Source organism: Lipotes vexillifer, unplaced genomic scaffold (genome assembly GCF_000442215.2).
Source record: "Lipotes vexillifer unplaced genomic scaffold, Lipotes_vexillifer_v1.1 scaffold763, whole genome shotgun sequence".
Classification (NCBI taxonomy): domain Eukaryota; kingdom Metazoa; phylum Chordata; class Mammalia; order Artiodactyla; family Lipotidae; genus Lipotes; species Lipotes vexillifer.
In genome coordinates, this window is record NW_006770909.1 from 5,506,852 (window position 1) to 5,528,639 (window position 21,788).

Consider the following 21,788-nt stretch of genomic DNA (forward strand, 5'->3'; position numbering starts at 1 on the left):
AAAAAAGAACAGTATGGAGGTTCCTTAAAAAACTACAAATAGAACTACCATACGACCCAGCAATCCCACTACTGGGCATATACCCTGAGAAAACCATAATTCAGAAAGAGTCATGTACCACAATGTTCATTGCAGCTCTGTTTACAATAGCCAGGGCATGGAAGCAACCTAAGTGTCCATCGACAGATGACTGGATAAAGAAGATGTGGCACATATATACAGTGGAATATTACTCAGCCATAAAAAGAAATGAAATTGAGTTATTTGTAGTGAGGTGGATGGACCTAGAGTCTGTCATACAGAGTGAAGTAAGTCAGAAAGAGAAAAACAAATACCGTATGCTAACACATATATATGGAATCTAAAAAAAAAAAATGTTCTGAAGAACCTAGGGGCAGGACAGGAATAAAGACACAGATGTAGAGACTGGACTTGAGGACACGGGGAGGGGGAAGGGTAAGCTGGGACAAAGTGAGAGAGTGGCATGGACTTATATATACTACCAAATGTAAAATAGATAGCTAGTGGGAAGCAACCACATAGCACAGGGAGATCAGCTCGGTGCTTTGTGACCGACCACCTAGAGGGGTGGATTAGGGAGGGGATATGGGGACATATGTGTATGTATAGCTGATTCACTTTGTTATAAAGCAGAAACTAACACACCATTGTAAAGCAATTATACTCCAATAAAGATGTTAAATATATATATATATATATATACATATAATTATAAAATATACATATATAAAATTTGGGACATTCAAAAGATAACAGGCACAACATTAAAAATTGCCTTCATCCATTCAGCCTGCTATAACAGAATACTATAATCTGGGTGGCTTATAAACAGAAATTAATTTCTCACAATTCTGGAGGCAGGGAAGTTCAAGATCAAGGCAGTAGCAGATTCAGTGTCTGGTGAGGACTTGCTTCCTGGTTCATAGATGGGCTTCGTCTCACTGTGTCCTATGTGGAGGAAAGGCTGGTGGAGCTCTCTGCGGTCTCTATTCTAAGGGTACTAATTCCATACATGAGGGCTCCACACTCATGACCTAAATCACCTCCAAAACGCCCCACCTCCAAATACCATCGCTTTGGGGATTAGGTTTCAACATACGAATTTTGAGGGGAGACCCTCAGTCTATAGCACTGGGCTATAATTTTTTTTTAAGAAAATTTGGGCACTAATAGATGTCGTGGTAAGTAAATAAGCACTTTCTCACAGGTGTAAAGATGAAAAGAAACTAGGGAAGTCAAGTGGAACCCAGAACTGTCACATTCAGGTGTGGTAGATGCCAATGACTCATTGGCCTTCCCAGAGACCTTCACGACATAGGGACATTTTTGTAGACTTGGGAATAATTTACATTTCAGGAAAAAATTTGGTAGACTGGTTAAAAATAATAAATTACCATGTCAGAAGTGTAACAAAATTTTATAGATTACATTCAATCTCCCTGGCATTGCAAAAAGAAAGAAAGTCAGATTCAAACACCATGGAATCCAGGACAGGTATGGTACCAAGGAGGGCTTTAGTGGTAAATTAGATGAGACTTGTCTCCGATGCCTCATTTCTTCAACTCCATTGGCCCAATAGCCTTAAGTCCCCCACTCGTTTCACTGAACACATGAAAAACAGTGAAAAAAATCCAGCTGTGTTGTTGCAGACCATGGACCCTACAGAGCCTCGTAGAAATATGCCTATGCCTGGCAAACCTGGTAGTCCAGAAGAAAGGCATTTGTGTCGATTATCTAGTGGAATGACATTAGAAAGTAATCATGTGGCCTCAACAGTTCTTGCTGCCTTACCCATACCCCCTTTCTGAGTTCACCTGCAACCATAGAGGTCATTTCCCATCTCAAGCACGTGCATTTCTCTGCTTCAGACTGAAGGTTTTCTCCCGCACTGTAGGGTTGGATCTAGCTCCAGCATAACCCAGCAAGGGAGAACTTTGCCTTCCACCAGTGGCTGACAGAAATCAATGGGTAAATGGCCAGCTCTGTGTCTTTCACTGGGACAATTATGAGGTGTGTACTACAAGTTTTCTTAGAGGGTCCTCAGAAGGTTGTCCATAGTGGTAACTCACAGATTAGCTCACCCCTTATTGGCTTTTTTCCCTTCCTGGTCTCACCCACTCCCGCATGTGGGCTTCCTGGGATTACCTCCCAAATAAATTACCTTCATTCAAGTCCTTGTCTCAGGCCTACTTTGGAGGAATCCCAAAGTAAGATAGTCTCATCCACTTTTGGTGAGTAATCTCCATGGCACTTCCTTATGGTGACATGTGTGAAGTAGCCGGGTGGTCAGCCTCTAGGCAATGCTTGCTCTGGAGGGATTCTGCACTCCTTTTCTTCCTTCTCCTTCCTCCAGATTTGTTTCAGGCATCACATAAAATGCAAGATGAGCACTATATAGTCACAGCTTCAAAGTTTCTCTCTCTCTCATAGGTAAGTTCAAACTTCTACCAGAGACTATCAATTGAAGACACAAATCAAAGTTCAACAGTATTTCAAAAGGAAACACCATGTTGTGTCCCACACTGTTCTGTTGTGTAATGGACGAGGTGAAAAAAGGTGGCTGTGCACCAAATCTCAGATGCGGAGGACCTGAGGTTCTAAGCCAAGGAGCAGTGTCCTCGCCAGAGATGCAAGCCCACAGCTGACACACCTGGCCTGAGTTCTTTCTTGGCATCTCACCCTGGCTGGCAGGCATCTGGCAAATATTTTTATCCTGATTCTGACTGGTCACTACTCTGAGGCCACTATCAGGGAAGAAATTATATTGACCTCACAGAAATAGTGAAAAGAAATCCACATTAAAAACTAAAAAAAAATGTATATAAATGGTGAAAGCCAATGATAGGTGACCTGTGGACTTGAATTTCGAAGTTGATCAGTAGGTTTAGGCCTGGAAAAGAAGCTAAAGAAGTGACTGCTTATTTAAATACCATTATATTTTTAGTTTTGGAACCATATGAATGTATTAACTCTTCTAAAAATTAAATCAAATATGCACACAAGAAAGAAAAAACATCACTACTTTGAAAAGCAGAACATTTTCTTCCTGATTTCCTTTTTTTTTCCAAACATAGTTGTAGTTATCTCAGTTGTTTTTTAAAGTATCTATTGAGGATGAAGAAAGTGACCTGTTTGACTAACACTCATTTAATGTTTAAAATTATTCAAAAGATGTTAATAATTAATAAGAAAATATAAGACAAAATTTTACCACTTTTATAATGGTCCCTTTTTCTGATCACTAGGTTCTAGATAAAGTTATGAATGCTTGTGTTTATGTATGTTTGGCTATAACTTGGTCCCTTCTTCTAATTAGACACATGCACTCAGCCTGTATTCACTTTAATTAGATGTATTTTGGGTCATTAGGAAGATTTTCCTCCTCTTTTCTGTTTTAATCTTATCAACTAAATAGGAATATTTTTCCAAAAATTTAACATATGGGAGCATACATGTATTTGTACTTCTGGAAATATAAACATCAAAATAAGTTGTAATAAAAGAAGATGGTATTTCTGGAATCTTGCAAAACTGGTTTAATTTTATTAGTGTTGCTTGTAGTGTGGTATGGTATTACCTGTGGACTCTCCAACAAATTCCAAAGGCACACGGAGTTCTACAGTTGTATCTGGATACTTACAATGGAGGGGTTTTTGTGTAGCTGAGATCTTGCTGTAGTTAGTCTTCCCAAGTGTTGGGAAAATACAAAAGGTGTTCACCGTGTTCAAGAAGAATTCAAATAGTTCACAAAAAGTAGAGGTATTTGTTGACATATCTATCCGGTTTTTTTTAGAACTCCACCAGTGGCGAGAGATATTGATGATAAATCCAATGATGGCCGTGAACCCTTTATTGACAGCATCAGGGCATCAGAGGATTCCACTGGTTCCCTCACCATTTGAACCTCCAAGTGTGGATAGGTATTTCTCTTCAATACGATATTCCAGTCAAAGGAGAAAATGGATATTATTAAGGTTTCAAATGCTGTTAATCCCAGTGTTGTTTTATTGTCTAATGTTATTTCAGGGAACTGTGGTGCAATAAATCTGCCAGCCACATCTTCAACAAACTTCTCATCACTTCCCCCTTGAGGCCTGCTTGACATCCTCACTCAGCAAATAGCTAAGGAGCACTTTCTATGTGACAGGCATTGCATAGGTGCAAACATGGATATAGTCTGCTAGGGCTGTGGTAGCAAAATACCACAGACTGGGTGGCTTAATTTTATTTCTCACAGTTCTGAAGGCTGAAAGTCCTAGATCAAGGTACTGGCAGGTTTTGTTTCTCCTGAGGCTTCTCTCCTTGGCTTGCAGACTTGGCTGCCCTTTTTCTCTGTGTCTTCACGTGCTTTTTTCTCTGTGTGCAAGCACTTCTGGTGTCTCTTCCTCTTCTTATAAGAACACCAGTCCTACTGGGGCCCCACCCTTATGACTTCATTTAACTTTAATTACCCCCTTAAAGGCCCTGGCTCCAAAGACAGTCACATGGTGGGGCAGGGGTTAGGAACACAATTCAGTCCATAACAATTGGGTATCCTGGATTTCCTGTGATAGAGCAATTCTTTCTTTGCAATAAAAGTGAAGTTATCAGTATTTTGGTTGTACACTCTGGCAGTTTCCTGTCTTCCCTTCTTTTGAATATATTGATATAGTCTGACATTCCGAGGAGAAAGAAAAATTCAGTATTTATGCTTGTTCAAGGAGCATGAACAAAAGAGTTGGACTTCTAGAGACCACTGAAGTTTGGAGAAATAAATTGTCCACCCAGGTAGTCGCTGATCCCAGATGGCAAAACTCAAGCCACAGTATGTTTATCAAATGAGAAAAGAATGTTGTGGTCAAGAATGGAAAATCAGACATTGGTACTGATTTGATTGGATCTTTTTTTTTTTGCTGACATCCCTAAAACTTCCCTTTCCTGCTTTCTCTGTTGCGTTGGCAGCTGAGTTAGTCCTTCCTTAGTAGAGCCCTTCCTCCTAAGCTTTCTCATCATATTTCTACTTAAGCCAATAGAGACTGCAGGACTTTTGTACTTCATTTTGGGAAGAGATGATAGAATCCCATGTGGCAATAAAAAAAAACTCACTGCCTATGCAATGGAAATTTTGTACAATTCCATTTTCATTTTACCTAATTTGTATCTTTTTCCCTAGAGATTTATTACCTCCCACTGTAGCTCCAACTGACCCAAGACAGTTCTGTGTTCCTTCCCAATTTGGATTCTCTGCTCTACCAAATGCAAATATGCCGAACGTGCTGTCCAGTCATGTCTACTCAGGTATGAGCAACAGATGGCTCTCATCTGTGGAGCCACTGTGAACTGGATTGCTGCATTAAGCTTGCCATCAAATTTACTGCCAAATTTTAGAGGCAAAACTGTATGGTGATTATACTTGTAGTTTCTATAATTACTACCTAGGTTTAAATCATGGTTCCACCACTGTGTAACCAAGTGTAAGTCGCTTAACTCCTCCAGCCATCAATTTACTGATGAATAACATGAAAATCTGCAATTACTATCTGTCTTATCTTACAGGCAGGAACTGATGAGGTCATGAGGAGATGAGGTCTGAGAGTTAAAGGCCCTGGGGCAGTTTACATATGGCCTGATAGGTCATAGTGAGGACCTGCCTTTTATTCTGGGGAAGAGGGAAAGCTTTTGAGGAGTTTGAGCAAAGGAATGACATGGTCTGACTTACATTTTACCAGGATCACTCTGGCTGCTGTGTTGGGGACAGACTTGATAGGATTAAAGTTCTGGAGTTAAACTGATGGGAGTTAATGGGCTATTAGAATAGTCCAAAGATTATGATGGATTGGCCCTGCGTGGTGACAGTAGGAACAGTAAGAAGTGGCTGGATTCTGTAAATACTTTGAAGGTAGAAACAACAAGATTTTCTCAGAGTTTAGATATGAGATGTAAAAAGAGGAGAGGTGTTAAGGATGACATCAGAAATTTTGGCTGAGAAATGGGAAAGGTGGAGTTGCTCTTCACTGAGTTGAGGAAGACCATGAAAGCAAGGGTTCTTGGGGCGGGAGTGATATCATAGGCACTTAAGATGCCTAATAGACAATCAGTGGGGGTTGTCTGGAAGGCAGCTGAAGTCCAGGGAGGGCTTCTGGAGACAACCTGGAGATATAATTTTGGAAGTCATGGGGATATATGAGACTAGATGAGATCATCCATAGAGTGAGTTAAAAGGATGAGTTAGAAGTTAAAAGGATGATCCCTGGGACATACCAACAAGGTCCAGAAGATAAATGGAGACATAGAAAAATCAGCCACTGAGGTGGGAAGAAACCCAGGAGAGGACGGAGGCCTGGAAACCAAGGGAAGAAAGTGTTTTAAGGAAAGATATGATTAGATATAGCTTTGTGGAGGTCATTGATGATCTTGATAAGAGCAATTTCAGCAGAGTGGTGTCAGTAAAAGCATGAGTGTAGGGGCTCAAGAGGGAATAAGAGGTGATAATTTCCTCACAATATCGAAGATCAGATTGATGCATCTTATCTCCCCAAAACTATATTCAGTGAGTTTCTGTTTGTCCCTGCTCTCCAATTCCAACAACTCTTAATATTGAGTTAGCCGAAAAGTTCGTTCGAGTTTTCCAGGTTACAGGAAAACCCAAATGAACTTTTTGACCAACCCACTAGATATGAACAATGTGAGTGAAAAGCCTGAGACAGAAAGAAATATGATTGGTGCCAGGGCCAGTGAAGACACCGGCCTGCCTGGATTTAAGCATGTTGTGTGCCACAGTGCATGTGGATCCACTTCAATGAGATTGAGCAGGAGCCAGGTCTGAAACTAGACACACCCACTGGAGTGTGACAGGCCCATCAGTTGAACCTGGATGGTAGCCCCATCTGGCAGCAAGAACCCAGTTAAATCTATAGCCCGAAGTTACAGGCAGCAATTAAGCAGACCAGTGAAATAGCTGCATTGCTGACTCAGAAAGAGCTTCTTAGTGACGAAGAATCGAGAAACTGCCAACAGTTGGATACAGACAGGCAGGTTGACAACCTGTCCCAGGAACAGAGTTCAGTCTCCCACCTCAAGGCTGACGTGTAAGAGAGTAAGCAAGGGCAAGGTAGGGCCTCAGTCCTATAGAAACCGAGCTACTAAGTAAGTTAGCAAAATAGGGATTAAGACAGGGATTTGTTTCAAAATCTGGGATGTTAGGTAGGGAGTGGATTATTACAACAGGACTAGCACTAAGTTTGATGTCAACTATTTGGGAAAGAGAAAGAAACTTGAAATAGGTTTGATGAGTCCACGTTTCATAGGGTGCTAAAATCCAGGTAATGAGAATTGTGCCCTCTACAGTGATCTTCTCACATGGACCTTCTCTGCATCCTTGGGCATTACCCCATGGGTTGGCAGTCTTATGCATGCCAGCTGTCTCAAGGAGAATATCTCAAAGGCCCTGAACTATAAAAACATAGAGCTTTAGAGTCAGAAGGATTTTTAGAAGCCATGTCATCTAACCTCTGAATTTTACAACTGAGAGAGAATCTTGTAAAAATAGATACAGTACGGTGTATTTCAAGATAGGTTATTATTAATAGGAGTTTAAGGAGCTCTGCTAGCTTGGTACAAGGCAAGTATAAAAACAGTTCTAGCCTTCATGATACTTGCCCTCTTGTTGGGGAGAACAGATTTACACATGTAAAACTATCATTGAACAAAACTCTGTAATAAGCATAATTTGTGCATCTGTTATTGTTACAGTGTGGTCTATAGACCTATGCTGGTCTGAGAAGTGTTTGTACAAATAAATGCATAAACAGAGAGTAAGGCTTAGAAACTATCACAGCAACTTGACAGGGTAATTTTATGTCTATTAGTCTAATCGTTTTAAATTGTGCTTGTACTTGTTCTTGCTTTCATTTCAGTTTTCTAAAATGTCATTTTATGTATTTTTTGAAAGTATTGGTCCATGATGGGTTGGAAATTTTAAAAGAAAAAAGTAGTCCTTCACCAAGGGATGGTTTGAGAAGCACCAGCACAGACTCTAAGTGCATTAGGAGTCCAGAGAAAGAAAAAATCAATATAAGCATGAAGTTACCAGGCAAGAATAGAGCCTTGAATTCTGACGATGCTGTCATTATCATAAGACATATTGGAAGGTTGACACAAGAATGTAATTGCTGTTCAACTCCATTGAAATTGTTTTGTAAAAAGTATTTTCCTCAGCTACACCCAGAAGTCCACGTAGAGAGCTTCATATTTTATCCACTTCAAACTGTATTTGGGGCTTCCCTGGTGGCGCAGTGGTTGAGAGTCCGCCTGCCGATGCAGGGCACACGGGTTCGTGCCCCGGTCCGGGAAGATCCCACGTGCCACGGAGCGGCTGGTCTCGTGAGCCATGGCCGCTGAGCCTGCGCATCCAGAGCCTGTGCTCCACAACGGGAGAGGCCACAGCAGTGAGAGGTCCGCGTACCGCAAAAAAACAAAAACAAAAACAAAAACAAAACCACTGTATTTATTTCCAGGGATTTCAGTGCATAAAGAAGCACTTAGTTACTTTTTTTTTTTTTAAGGTCAGCTAATTCTTTTCTTTCAAAAAAAAATTATCAATATTTACTGAAAAAGCAAGCGATGAAGAGATCCACAGTTAATTTCATCTTTTTCCTTTTGAAGTATGGTAGAGAAACATTGCCAGTCATGAGACCCATACTTAAAGAAAAAAAATTATCTGGGAAATTCCCTGGCAGTCCAGTGGTTTGAACTCGGTGCTTTCACTGCCAGGGCCCTGAGGTCAATCACTGGTCAGGGAAATAAGATCCCGCAAGCCGCAAGGCGCAACCATAAAAAAGAAAAAAATTATCTGGTGTTATCATGCCATCACCAAAGTGACTCTAAGATTCTGAACAGCCATGAATTGATACCATTTCCAACACTGTGCTCAGTTGGTGGTTTTTTGCAGATACTGTTTTAAATCATTATATTTTCTTTCATTATTTTCAAGTGGATATTGTTAATTTGTTTGTGGGGTGGGATGGTGGTTTTCTTGTTTAAGGTTGGGGCATTTTGCCACCTGAATCCATAAAGGCAATGGCTAGAAGGAATGAAATGAGTCAAAGGCAGCGTACTGCCAGGTAATGTAACAATGTTGTTTTATTTTCTATTCATTCACTCGTTTGTTTATTCATTTGTTATATATATACTTTTCTATATATTCATTCATTTATTGTATTTGTGTATTGTTTTTGTATATATTGTTATATTTGTGTATATGTATTCACTGATTTTATATATATATATATATATATATACATACATATATATACACACACTGATTACTTTCAAAAAGTATTCCAGGAATATTACAAAGAGAAACATATACAAACATGTACACGGGTTGTTTAAGGATAAAAACAAGATTAGAAATTACACAGTGAAGCTAAGTCTACAGTAGCTTGTCAATGTCTCATAATTAAAATGCCTAGCTGTGATTCCTTTGAAATTCATACTGGCATTTCTGTCTTAAATGACTTCAGTTCTGCCCAAAGATAGGGGCCAAGCTTGCCAATCCCACTTCAAACTATGCCATTAGAGCCCAGACAGCCCCCTGTCAACCTACAAGTGGCCTTCAACAGCCAGGAGAAAGAAACACACAGCAGCGATGACTAGGGTATTGCTGTGGGCAAGAGAAAGCATCAGTCAACTTTTTCATCGCTGAACATTAAGGGGCCCAGGTGATGACCAATAAGCAAAGTAAAGTAAGCAAAAATACCAGCAAGTCTTCCCCCCTTCTCCCTTGCCCAACCCTGACCACTGACATTAATTTTAACAGTTGAGACTTCTGTGTTTCTTGAGTCTCACTAAAATTGTACTGTAAGGTTTAAAAACTTCTTCCCCAAACTTTAATTCCTTTGAGGATTAATCTCTGGCAAGAAACTAATGCTGTGCTGCATTCTCCCCATCCCTGCAAAGATTGCCATATCCATGAGAGACAAGGCTCTAAAGACTGGCCTTAGACTTCCATTGTGAGATTCAGCGAAGCCCTTCACCTCTGATCTTACTCCAAACTCTCCTTCCCAGCGGCTCTCTGGGGGATTCGTGTTTACACCTAACAGACTTCAGATAAGTAGCGTAAGGACTCACAAGAAAAGCAGAGGTGCTACAATAAGGAAGGCAGAGGGCCATTAAAATGATATTTCTAATGGTTTTCTTGGGTTTATAAAATACATTGTTTTGTTTTTAGGATGGAAATGGAAATGCATGCCATTTACCAACAAAGGAGAATAGAAAAAGTTAATTCCAAGGGACTAGCAGGCCTAGGGATACCATTCCTCTATGGCTTCAGTATCCCAGCTGGCCCAGCCACCGACCATGGCAGGAGCATGCTCCCTGCCAGTGACCTGCATGCTCACAGAAGCACCGTGAGAAGCCTTCAGGGAAACTCCATGCTAGTGGCAACTGGTCCGCGCTTTCTAGAGAGCTGGGGGCAGAAATGTCGTCGTCTCAGGAGAGGTACAGGGAATCAGAAAGTTCTAGACAGTGACACCGAGAGTTCTAAAAGTCGAGTAGAAGAAAAGCCCCTAGGCCAAACCCATGCAATTCCCTGTGAAGAGAATGAGTATGCAAAAGACCCAGAAACAGACACTGTCAACAATCACAAGTTGGGTGAAACCAAAGAAAAGCCATCTACAGCTCTTGCTCACACCTTTGGAGAGCTGGAGCGCAGCCATGGAAAACCCTGGGGAGCTCATGGCACTCCCCTGGAAGAAAAGGCCTGGGACAATGGGAAAGAGAAGGCTTCAGAGCAGCTTTTGGCAGCCTGTGGTGAAAAGAATGGGGTTTACCCTCCAGTTCCTCGACCATCTCTGCCAGGTAGGTGTCCAGGGGCTAATCCTCATGAACCGCAGGTCACCAAGTCCCTGAAGTTATTACATGGTGAGCTGTAACCACTGTGTTTCTTTTTATCCTCCTTTTTCTTGATCCTACTTAGAATTACCTCCTCTTGAAAAGTTTATTACATTAGTTCCAATCAGCCATAACAGTGCAATGTATCTCTGTTTATATATTGGTATATAGAGAATTTTCAGCAAAGGCTAGGAAGGTAAATATGAGGAAGGATGGGATAGCCTACCAGAATTTTTAATTAACATTTTAATTTAATTTTTAATTTAATCTCTTCAACACAAAACAGAGGGGCTTCTTGCTTAAAAGTATGAATTCCATCTCCCCTGTATTTAAGTGTAGAAAAAGTAAACAATTAACCAGAAGCTCTTTCAGTGCTCACTACTGCTATGATACTCTCTAACCTAAAAGTATTAACACACTACCCCCTGCCCCAAAAAGACACACTGAATAGTTTTCAAGAACTTCTTTAGATAAAAAATAGTTTAAAACTGGAACTTCTTTAGACAAAACTATTTTAAACCCCAGGGATTTGGATATGTGTAATCTAGCCACCATACCAACTGCTTCCCTGACAAAATATTAATTTGCCATTTTGATGAAGATGTAGCTAAATTCTCACATGGCTTAGAGAGCATATGATGAATCATGTAACATCATAGAACATGGTCGTATTAATCTGGAGAATGAAATCCACAGGGTATTTCTATTGGAATCTGAGAGAAGCTGGAACTTTGTTTTTATTTATGATAAGGTTGTCATTAAAGATCCTTTAGAGGAAGAAAAGAAAGGAGGTAGTTAAGCTTTTTTAGAAATCATTTCTCAGTAACTCTGTCTTTTAAGGGGGTTACGTGTAGATCTATGTAAAGGGACTGCTCTGTGGTAATAGAACATGAGGAAATGAATGTAACTGTACATGAAACTGTACTCTTAGCTTCCCCCTTTTCCCTTTTCCCACAAAATAATTTTCTTTCTGTTTTAAAGGAACACACATGCTTCTTACAATCAAGGAAAATCTATCTTTGGATGAAGATATTCATAAATGGACCGTGAATGACGTGTACAACTTCATTAGTGGCCTTCCAGGTTGTTCAGACTATGCTCAGGTGATGCAACATTTAAGTATTTTCTTAAAAGTTAGACACTTTGAAATATACTTCCTTCATAATGAGTTCTGTTGAACTTGATTTTGACCCCAGAGAGCTTCCTAATAATCTCTCCCTTTGTATGTCATTGGCTTCCCTGGAACAGAAGCCTCTGATTGGTGGAGCTTGGGTCATGTGCCCACCCCAGCCTCAGGGGAGGCTGGGAAAGCCAGTGTCTGGCTTTAGTTTCTGTCCCATCAAGGCTCCTGAGATGTGGAATTCTCCCAGAATTAGGAGGTTCAGAGGCCAAACATCCAAGAAGAATGAGAGGTATCTACTATATTCCCTACTCATCCATTTAGCAAACATTTGGAGGCATGTACTTCTGTATCAGAAGTTTTAGGCTACTCATCATACATAACAGAAATATATACTTTATTCTAAAAAGGACAAGAAGGAAATACATCTGAAAAGTAGGAAATTATTTTAAAATTCCATTTTTATGCTGGGGCAATATATAAAAATGCCTACACACATAATTTAATCTGGTAGATAAATACTATTTTTTAAATTATAATGAACTATCAGGACAGTTGAAAAGTAAAACTAGCCTCACTTATATGGGAAAATTGGAGATAAAAATGGTGGGTTGCCAAGTTTTTGAAGTTTATGTCAGTGCTACATTTTCATGCATATAGTTTACTTTTTCAAGTGATTTAATAACACAATTCCAAACAACAATGTGCCTACTAAATCTGGTATCGCTACCTTTGGTTCATATTTTAAAGTAAAAGAAAGCAAGAAAAGGACATTATGATTTAACTACATCATAAGTAACTGATGTTAGAGATAATTTTTTTCAGATCTCAGTTTGTGATATTTTCTTCGGTGTAATGCTGTTAATTCTTTTAAATTTTTCATTTCTTTCTTCCTTCCTTCCTTCTTTTTCTTTCTTTCTTTCTTTCTTTCTTTCTTTCTTTCCTTCTTTCTTTCTTTCTTTTCCTTTCTCTTTTTCTTCCTTTGTTCTTTTTATTGGACCAATGGAAAAGTCATATAGAGTAGTGATTAAGGGTATGGCTTATGAAACCAGAAAGTATAAGTTCAAATCCTGGCTTTTCCACTTTCTGGACATGTGACCTAAGACAAATTGCCTCCCTCCTCGGTGTCTCGGTTTTTTCATCTGTAAAATGAGGATAATAGTATAATACATTTTCAAAGGATTGTTGTAAGCATAAATGAGTGCCTGGCACTCAGTAGATTCTAATTTCATCATTACGTCAGAGGCTTCTAGAGAAAGCAGAATCTCAAGTTACTTATGAGGCAAGTTGTATTCTTCAAGTCACCTACTTTGTCTTTTTGCATACCTGCTAAAAAAATTTGTTCTGTTTTTTCCTATTCAATGAGTATAACCTTATTATTTTATTACTAGTCATTAACCGTGAGTAAGTCACTTTTTAAATGTATCTATGCCACTTTTCAAGTGGTACAATGAAGTTACCAAATTCTGATAACCAGAAAGAAGCAACCCCATGTATAACGAACATTTGATTACTGACTTCTGATGGATTGAATCTGTTTGAACTCACTATTTTTAATCAGTCAGTGATTCACAGTCATAAAAATGCAGTTTATAATAACCACTCTTGTAATAAATAATGTTACATGCATTTCATACTTTATAATCCCAGATGTCCCCTTATGGGTATAAAGAAGTCACATAAACACGAAGACCCCAAACTTTGCTGACTCATTATCTCTTACCAACAGGATGTTGGTGCTTCCTTCCCCACCCCAAGAAGTGGTACAGTTATTTCTAGGTGTTTCTCAAATGTGTTTAGGATCAAGTCCTGCTCTTGTTTCCTCACTAAAGTCAGTTCCCCTCCTAGCAATTGCTGGTGACCTCAAAAGCAAGGATGCCGGGGCTTCCCTGGTGGCGCAGTGGTTGAGAATCTGCCTGCTAATGCAGGGGACATGGGTTCGAGCCCTGGTCTGGGAGGATCCCACATGCCGTGGAGCAACTAAGCCCGTGAGCCACAACTACTGAGCCTGCGCCTCTGGAGCCTGTGCTCCACAACAAGAGAGGCCGCGACCGTGAGAGGCCCGCACACCGCGATGAAGAGTGGCCCCCACTTGCCACAACTAGAGAAAGCCCTCGCACAGAAACGAAGACCCAGCACAGCCAAAATAAATAAAAAAATAATTTAAAAAATTAAAAAAAAAAAAAAAAGGCAAGGATGCCACTACTCTGCTGGGCATGACCAGGCTGTGTTCAGTGACGGTGTTCTGTACAGAAATGGGGAGAACCCCCCTGGATGCAGCTGGGTGCCGTCTGAGCACAGCAAGCTCTGAAGCAGCACTGCTTATGCACAACTCTCACAGGAACCCTTGTCTGCAATGTGCCATCTGCTTTTACTCACAGCCCCTGGGGCTACTCAGGGCCATACCCCCTGTCCCCTTCTCTGTCCTCTTCTTCCTCACCTCTGCCTAAGGTGCAGCAACCTCCAACCACCCACCTTCTGCAGGTAGAAGAAGGAAATTCAGGAAAAAATAACCGCAGTGAAAATCCAAAGCCCATTGCAAGTGAAATCTTTTAAATAGATGTGAAAAGAGAGGATGGGTGGTTCAGCCATTTAGGGACATCCAGGATACCCTGTAACACATTTTTTTGGCTCAAAGTCAATGTCTAGTTCAAATAAGTCAGCAGTTAAAGTATTTTCTCTAAAAATAAATGAAATTATTAAAAATACATGCATATTTATATCATGCACTTGGCCCAAACTGCTCTCATGAGAATGAAGTGAGGATATCTTCTGAGTGACAGAGGCGTGTTCTGCATCCTTGCCTCAGGCCCAGGATCCATCCACCATGACTGAAGGTTAGGCCCTCATGCATTTCAGGCCCTGGGTGCCAACCTACCTCTGTGTGAAAATTTGTCTCTGTGATTTCTCCTTCTTTGGATGATCTCTCATGGTCCCTTCACTGCTCAATGGAATCCCTACAAAGGAAAGAGAAATTAGGTAAATTTTCTACCATAAATATAGGTAACTATTTTTATCAGCACTCCTTTTTCTGATTGGCAGTGGGGTTAATCAGGGAAAATTCTGGATCAGAATCATGAACTACACATTATTTTACAAGTTCTCTAACAGGCAAGCTATGCTTTTTGGGCAACTCACTTAACCTTTTCTGTGCTGGTTTTCTCATTTACAAAAAATCATAATAATAGGGCCTACTCTTTATTGGCAACAGACTATGTGCCAGGCATAGTACTAAGTAAATTATTTAGATTGTCTTTTAAATTTAATCTACACAATACTTCTGCAAAGGAGATATTAACTCTATTTTGCAGCTGAGTAAAGCTGAACTTCAGGGTGGTTAGAGGACTGCTTAAAAAAATGTGTGTGTGACTACAAATCTAGCTCTTTCCATTATAATTACTCTACATTGAGGATATTGGGCCATATGATTTTCGGCCAAGGGTACCTGGGGCCCTAGGAATTCTCAAAGGTGGTAGAAGTTATGCTTAAGTTATTGAAGATATTTCAAAACAACAAACAACCTAAGAAATATCATACATTTCCCCAAAATAAGGCTACATAGACTAACCCAAACTGTCCACTTTTTTGCTTTGGCCCAAATTAAGTTACTTATATTAGCCATTCTACAATTTGATCAGTTAAAATAGGAAAAGAAATAATTACTTAATAAATATAGTTTGTAAATAACTAAAATCTGTTAGAACACAAAGTTCCTGGTACAGAAGTTTCCCAAGAAGAATCTAATTTTCTGCTGGTCCTGAGGCATGCCCTCCGAGGTACGGAACACACAGTGGAAATGGGACAAGTATGGTTCCTCTTCTCACGGAGCTTGTAGTCCAGAAGAGGGGCACCGTAAGGGATTCCACATCAGCGTGACCATGCTGGAGAGGGCAGCTACGGGGCATGGTAGGAACACACAGGAGGGCCTTACGGTTTCCTAGAGGAAGAGGCATCGAAAGTGAGACCTGACAGTGAGGAGTTTACCACCTGAGAGGGGGACCAAGGTGAGAGGGAGGCCAAGGAGGAATTGCCAGGTGAGGACCAGAAGCCAGAGAGAACTTAACATGGTTGGGATTTGAGAATAATTTAGTGGCCAGAGGCCAGGGCCAAGGTGGGAAAGGTGAGGACGGCAGGATAGGGGACTGAAGAGGGAGAAGGGATCAGGCCACAGAGACTTGAAGGACTGTGACTCCATCCCGGGAACAGTCTAGGTTTTAAGGAGGAGTGGCGTGCTTAGCTTTATGTATCAGAAAGGTCGCTCCAGTTGCTTTTATGAAAATAGGTTAAAAGAGGCAAAACTAATGGGGAAGCCTTCTCGGATGAGCAATAATGGAGTTTGATCCAGGGTAGAAACAGTGGGGTGGACAGATAAGAATTCTACCCAAGAGGCAGAATTGGCACGATCCAGCTTCTAAGTTAAAGATATACATTAGGGAGGCTTCGGTATACAGAGACACTCACTGAAGCCAAGAGACTGAGATGAATCCAGAAGACCAAAGAGGACCTGGGTCAGAAGCCTAAGGGACTCTAACACATAAGGATGGACAAAGAAACAGTAGTCACAGAGGTGACAGCAAAAGAGAGGGCAGAGGGTACCCAGGAGGGAGAAGCCTCAGGAAGTGTATTTTCTTGAAGGAGTAGTCAACAATGTCAAATGCAGCCAGGAGTGTAAGAAATATGAGGACTGAAAAATATCTACACGTTTGGTAGAGTCACCAAGGACCCAGAGGAGAGCGGGTTTAATGGACTTGTGAGGGTGGAAGTCAGGCTCCTTGAGACTGAGGAATGACTGGGAAGTAAGAACATGGAAACAGGGAGCATCAAAACTCTTGAGAAATTGGGCTGTGAAGGGGATGAGAGACCTGGGGCAGGATAGAGGGATGGAGTGAGGAAGCGTTTCTGTATCTTCATCATTATTGCTTGTATAATGATGGTGGAGACTTGCTTAAAGCCCACTGGGAAAGAGCCAGCCAAAGAGAAGAGACTGATGATGAGACAGGGGATTATGTATTGTGCGGGGCCTGGAGGTGGGAAGGGTGCAGACACTTAGCCTATGTGGAGAGAGTGCCTTTAAAGAGTGAGGGACCACTCTCCCCCTGTATCGGTACAGAGGAAGAAAATGTAAGCTTTTAGGTTGGTTTGGGCAGAATTAGAGGAAGTTCTTATCTACTGGTTTGTTTGTTGGTTTTAAGTAGGAAGTTACATGATCTGCTGAAAATGAGGGGGGATTCTGTGGAGTCTAAAGTTTGAGTGTGAAGAAAGCTTGAAACAGAAAGAAAAGAAAGCTCATCAATGTATGTAAGATTGCCAGGCAGTTTGAAGGTGGAGACCATAACGTTACAGTACTACCAGTCAGCCTAGTTTTTTCTGTCCATCTCCTTATCTGCCTGGAAACGTTGTCCACCAGCAGCCTTCCTAGTTTCTGGAAGGATGGAAGGCATGGTGACATCCACTACACAATCTGAGCAAATATGTCCAGCGTGACAGCTCTCACCTGGGTTTTCCTCTTCTCCCGTTACCACTCATCTAAGGCAGTGGACAGAGGCACTGAGTCTGTAAATGTGAGAGTCTGAAATTTGCCTGAAATGGTTTTTCCCCACATCCCTTCACTCATACTGTTTGTCCATTCATTGATTTGTCAAGCAAGGATTATTGCATATCTTCTGTCATGAGCCAGGCACTGCATTACAGGTACGTTGGTGAGTAAAACATGGGCTTGCCCTCAAATAATAACTATTCCAGGTTGGAATTGCATTCTATATACAGAGAATTACAGTGGACTCCAAGGGTTGGTAAAGACTACAAACAACATGCTATTGGAGCACAGAAAAGAGGGTAACTGAAAATAAGAAATGTTATGATTTTTTATGTCATCCTCAAGCAGTCTTAATGTTTCCTCCAAAGCTAAAAATCTATATATAAAACAAGGTCTTAAAAAAAAGACATTTAAACAAAGCCTTTTGTGTTTAATAAGGTGTTTAAAGATCATGCAATTGATGGAGAAACTTTGCCGTTACTCACAGAGGGGCATCTTCGAAGCATTATGGGCTTAAAGCTGGGGCCGGCACTAAAGATCCAATCGCAGGTAGGGTGATTTTTCGTAACTAAACATGTGTTAATGGTATGAAGCTTAAGAGAAATATGTTCCCTTTATCTTGTTGTAACATTAACAATACCTATTTAACCTCTTTATCAAGCTTTTTCCCTCTGTGGTTGGGGACATGATAAAAGTGAGGGAACCTGAAAACTTTGGACGGGGCGCTGGTACACGTTCCTAGTTTTGGTTGGAAAGGCACAAAGCAGTGGTGTGCTGGCCAGTGTTTAACAACCTGCTGTCTTTAAAAATGAACCCCGATTCATTGCATTTGTCAATTTCTGTGGTGTCAGTCCTCCCACCACGGCTGACAAACTCCACATGCAGCGTCACTGAATACAGAATTGGGAAGAGATGCACAGCAGCTCCCCATTTCAGACTATCTTCACCATGTGGATAGCACAAGTGTAAACAGCCTCAAGAGCAGAGAGAATAATAAACAATTACAGTAAAATAAGTAGGTAAAAATAATTCAGTGATAGGTTTGGGGTATTTAATACTTTAGTTTGCAATATAATATATCTAATTGTAACTTTATATAATTTAACTTTTAATAATGGCATTTTTAGCAATTAGCTTGCAGATTTCCTAAAAATATAACAACTGGTCTCAAGAGCTGGAACAAGCCAGCTCCAGAGCACCACTTCTCATCACTCCCTCCACTGCTTCATTCTGGTCTAAGGCACTGTCTTCTCTCGTTGGATTACTGCGTTAGCCTTCTAACTCTTCTCCTGCTCTGCCCTTGCCCACCCAGAGCGTATTCACACAGCAGTAAAGAATGACTCTTCTGACACATGAGACAGATCATGTCACTCTTCTGCTCAAATGTCTGCAATAGCTCCCCATTTCTTTCGAAGTCCAAGTCAAAGTCCTGTATTATTTGCACTCCTCTCCACCCATCACCACCCTTGCCTTCCTGACCTCATCTTCTAAGTCTCTCCCTGCCAGTTACTGCTTTTGTCAACTCACCTCTGGATGCTGTTTGAACATCTAGACAGGTTCCACCTTCACACTGTTCCCTCTGCCTGCAATGATCTTCCCCCGACATCCTCATGCTTTGTTCCCTCATCTCCTTCATCTTTGCTCCACCATGCCATCTCAGTGAGGTTTCCTTGGTTCACCTTACTTAAAATTGCATGCAGCCCAGCCCCCACACATACTACTGCTATCCCTTTTTCTGGTCTTCTCTTTTTCCCCATAGCACCCATCACGTTCAATCACACAATATAATTTATTTATTTGTTACATTTATATTTATTTTTGATTTCCCTCTGCCCCCACTAGAATGTAAGCTCCATTAGAGCAGAGATCTTGATCTGTTTTGTTGACAGATATAACCTTAGAACATGCAAAACCCATAATAGGTCAATAGTTATTTGTTGAAAGAGTGAGTTTCCTAAAAGTCAAACCAAGAAGCCTCAACTAATTCTTTCAGAATTTATACAGTACTTTACTTATTCACAATACATGCTTAGACCAGGAGCTGAGTTTCCAGATGTCCTTCAAAAACCTTTTTTTTTTCCCTAAACTTTTCAGGGTAAAGGAGTTCTTTATTTCTAATGCAAATACTTCAGTGTTTCCATTGATGTTCTTTTTTTCAACTTCTTATTTTGGAATAACTTTAGATACAGAAAAGTTGCCAAGATAGTACAGAGAATTCACCTAGCTTTTCCTAATGTTAACATAATACATGATAGGGCACATTTGTCAAAACTAAGAAATTAACACTGGTACAATATAATATTCACTTTTAAATGATTTATTTTTCTTTAGTGAGGAAACTACACCTCTTGGGATACTTACAATAACACTGCAGTTTTTTCTCAAATCCGATTTTCTTTGGCTTTGGTTTATCACTTCCGTTGCACTTTTTGTTCTGCTTTGTCCTTACAATGTGGCCAGCCCCAAGTCATTCTTAATCTTCTCCTCACTTGCTGCTAGCATTCTTATGCTCCTATCTGATATATGTAAGTGCTTCCATGCAGCCCAGCTGAGCTATTATATCCCAGGCCCCATCTACCAGCATAACAGGACAGGACTCCCACAGAAGCTGGGGGGGGGGGGGGGGGGGGGGGGGGGGGGAAGGTCCGGGGGGGGGGGGGGGGGGGGGGGGGGGGGGGGGGGGGGGGGGGGGGGGGGGGGGAGGGAGGTCCAGCTGATGCCAGATGTTCAACCAAGCAGAGCAGTTGTAGAGTCCTTGGGATTGGGAATTTCCAGGGGTCCAATTGAAGCAAGAAAATTGGAAGGTTCTGAGTAACATCTGAAAGTCCTAGAAGGTGAGCAGGCAGGAGTTCATCAGTGGATAACAAAATCTCAATCTCCAAAATGGGAATCAAGGGCAAAATTCCATTACAGCAAGAACTGCTAAGAAGAAGGAAACCTACCCTCCAGAACAGAAACGTAGAAGGTAGACCGGGACTGAGCACACAAGGAAAGGGGTAGGAGAAGAAAAAGTTACTGGAATTTGAGAAAGATATCATTAGAATGGAGGGAGCTGGGGGTTTGAGCTGTAACAATGTGAACAATATAGAAATCTCCTGGGTCCCACTCGGCATAGGGTTTGTGTAGGAGCCCGCTGGTTATTACTAGGGCGCCAAGTCCCAGCGCAGCCTTATTTATGTCTCAACACTAAGCCCACTGAAGGCCAGTTGTGTGCTAAGGTTCTAAAGAATTCCAGCCTCACCTGGAGAAGGACGGGCCGGGTGTTGGTGAAGGTGGAGTAGGGTGTCTGTGGGAACCCTTGCGGGACCATTGGGAAAGGAAGAGCTAGAGTGAACTCAGAGTGGAATAATTGTGTGTGCAGATGAACCACAGCAGAACCAAGAACAGGAACTGGTAAGCTCCTACCACCTTGATACCCAGTTTTACAGTGTAAACACTATGATTCTAAAAGAAAAAGCCCACCACATCCTAGAATTGTGTCCTTCTAGATGTCCCATGCCTGAAATTACCTCAGCCTCCCTGCCACCCGTGGCTTAGCAGAGTATGCTGTGTTATTGAAAGAATTCATAGATGTAATTACTATATTTTGTCTTCTAAGGTATCTCAGCATATGGAAAGTATATTCTACAAGAAAAGTCTTTCACTTCCTACCCACACGAAACAAGCATTCAATCAACCAACAGATACAAACCCTCTTTTGGATTTTAATTCCTGGAGTGATACACTGGACATTCCTTGTTCCCAGGATATGATCATTCCTAAAAGAACTGAGCGAGATACTATGAGAAATTAAAACCCTCACAGAGCAAGAACAGTCTTAATCGGTTTTCTGAAAAGTCTGGCATATTCTGAAGGGTGTGGGGGGTTTCCCAGGACCAGATGGAGGCTCAGAGGGAGAGAAAGCCCACCCTCCTGAGCTTTCTGGGAGGACGCCTTGCCCAGGCTTCCTGAAGTGACCACATCACAAAGTGGCTGGAGGCGTATCCTTGGAAGCAAATACTAAATGAAGGATGGAATTTGCAAACATCAAATTTGTATATATAAAGAGGTCTATTTCTTTTTTTCCTTCCAGTTTTATTGAGATACTATTGACATAACAGCACTGCATAAGTTTCAGGTGTACCACATAATGATATGACTTAAATACATCATGAAACAGCTATCACAATAAGTTTAGTGAATATCCGTCATCTCTTAAAGATACAAAATGAAAGAAACAAAGTTTTTTCTTGTGATGAG

The 21,788-nt window shown here is 41.0% G+C and overlaps 1 protein-coding gene across 1 annotated transcript; it reads left to right on the forward strand.

The window, feature by feature from the left end:
- The first annotated feature begins 3,855 nt into the window (after positions 1-3,855).
- SAMD7 (sterile alpha motif domain containing 7) lies at positions 3,856-21,342 on the forward strand. Its single transcript, XM_007446435.1, has 7 exons — positions 3,856-3,941; positions 5,174-5,298; positions 9,044-9,122; positions 10,232-10,860; positions 11,875-11,996; positions 17,988-18,098; positions 21,148-21,342. Exons 1-7 carry the CDS (start codon positions 3,856-3,858, stop codon positions 21,340-21,342), a joined length of 1,347 nt encoding a protein of 448 aa, XP_007446497.1.
- The last annotated feature ends 446 nt before the right edge of the window (positions 21,343-21,788 follow it).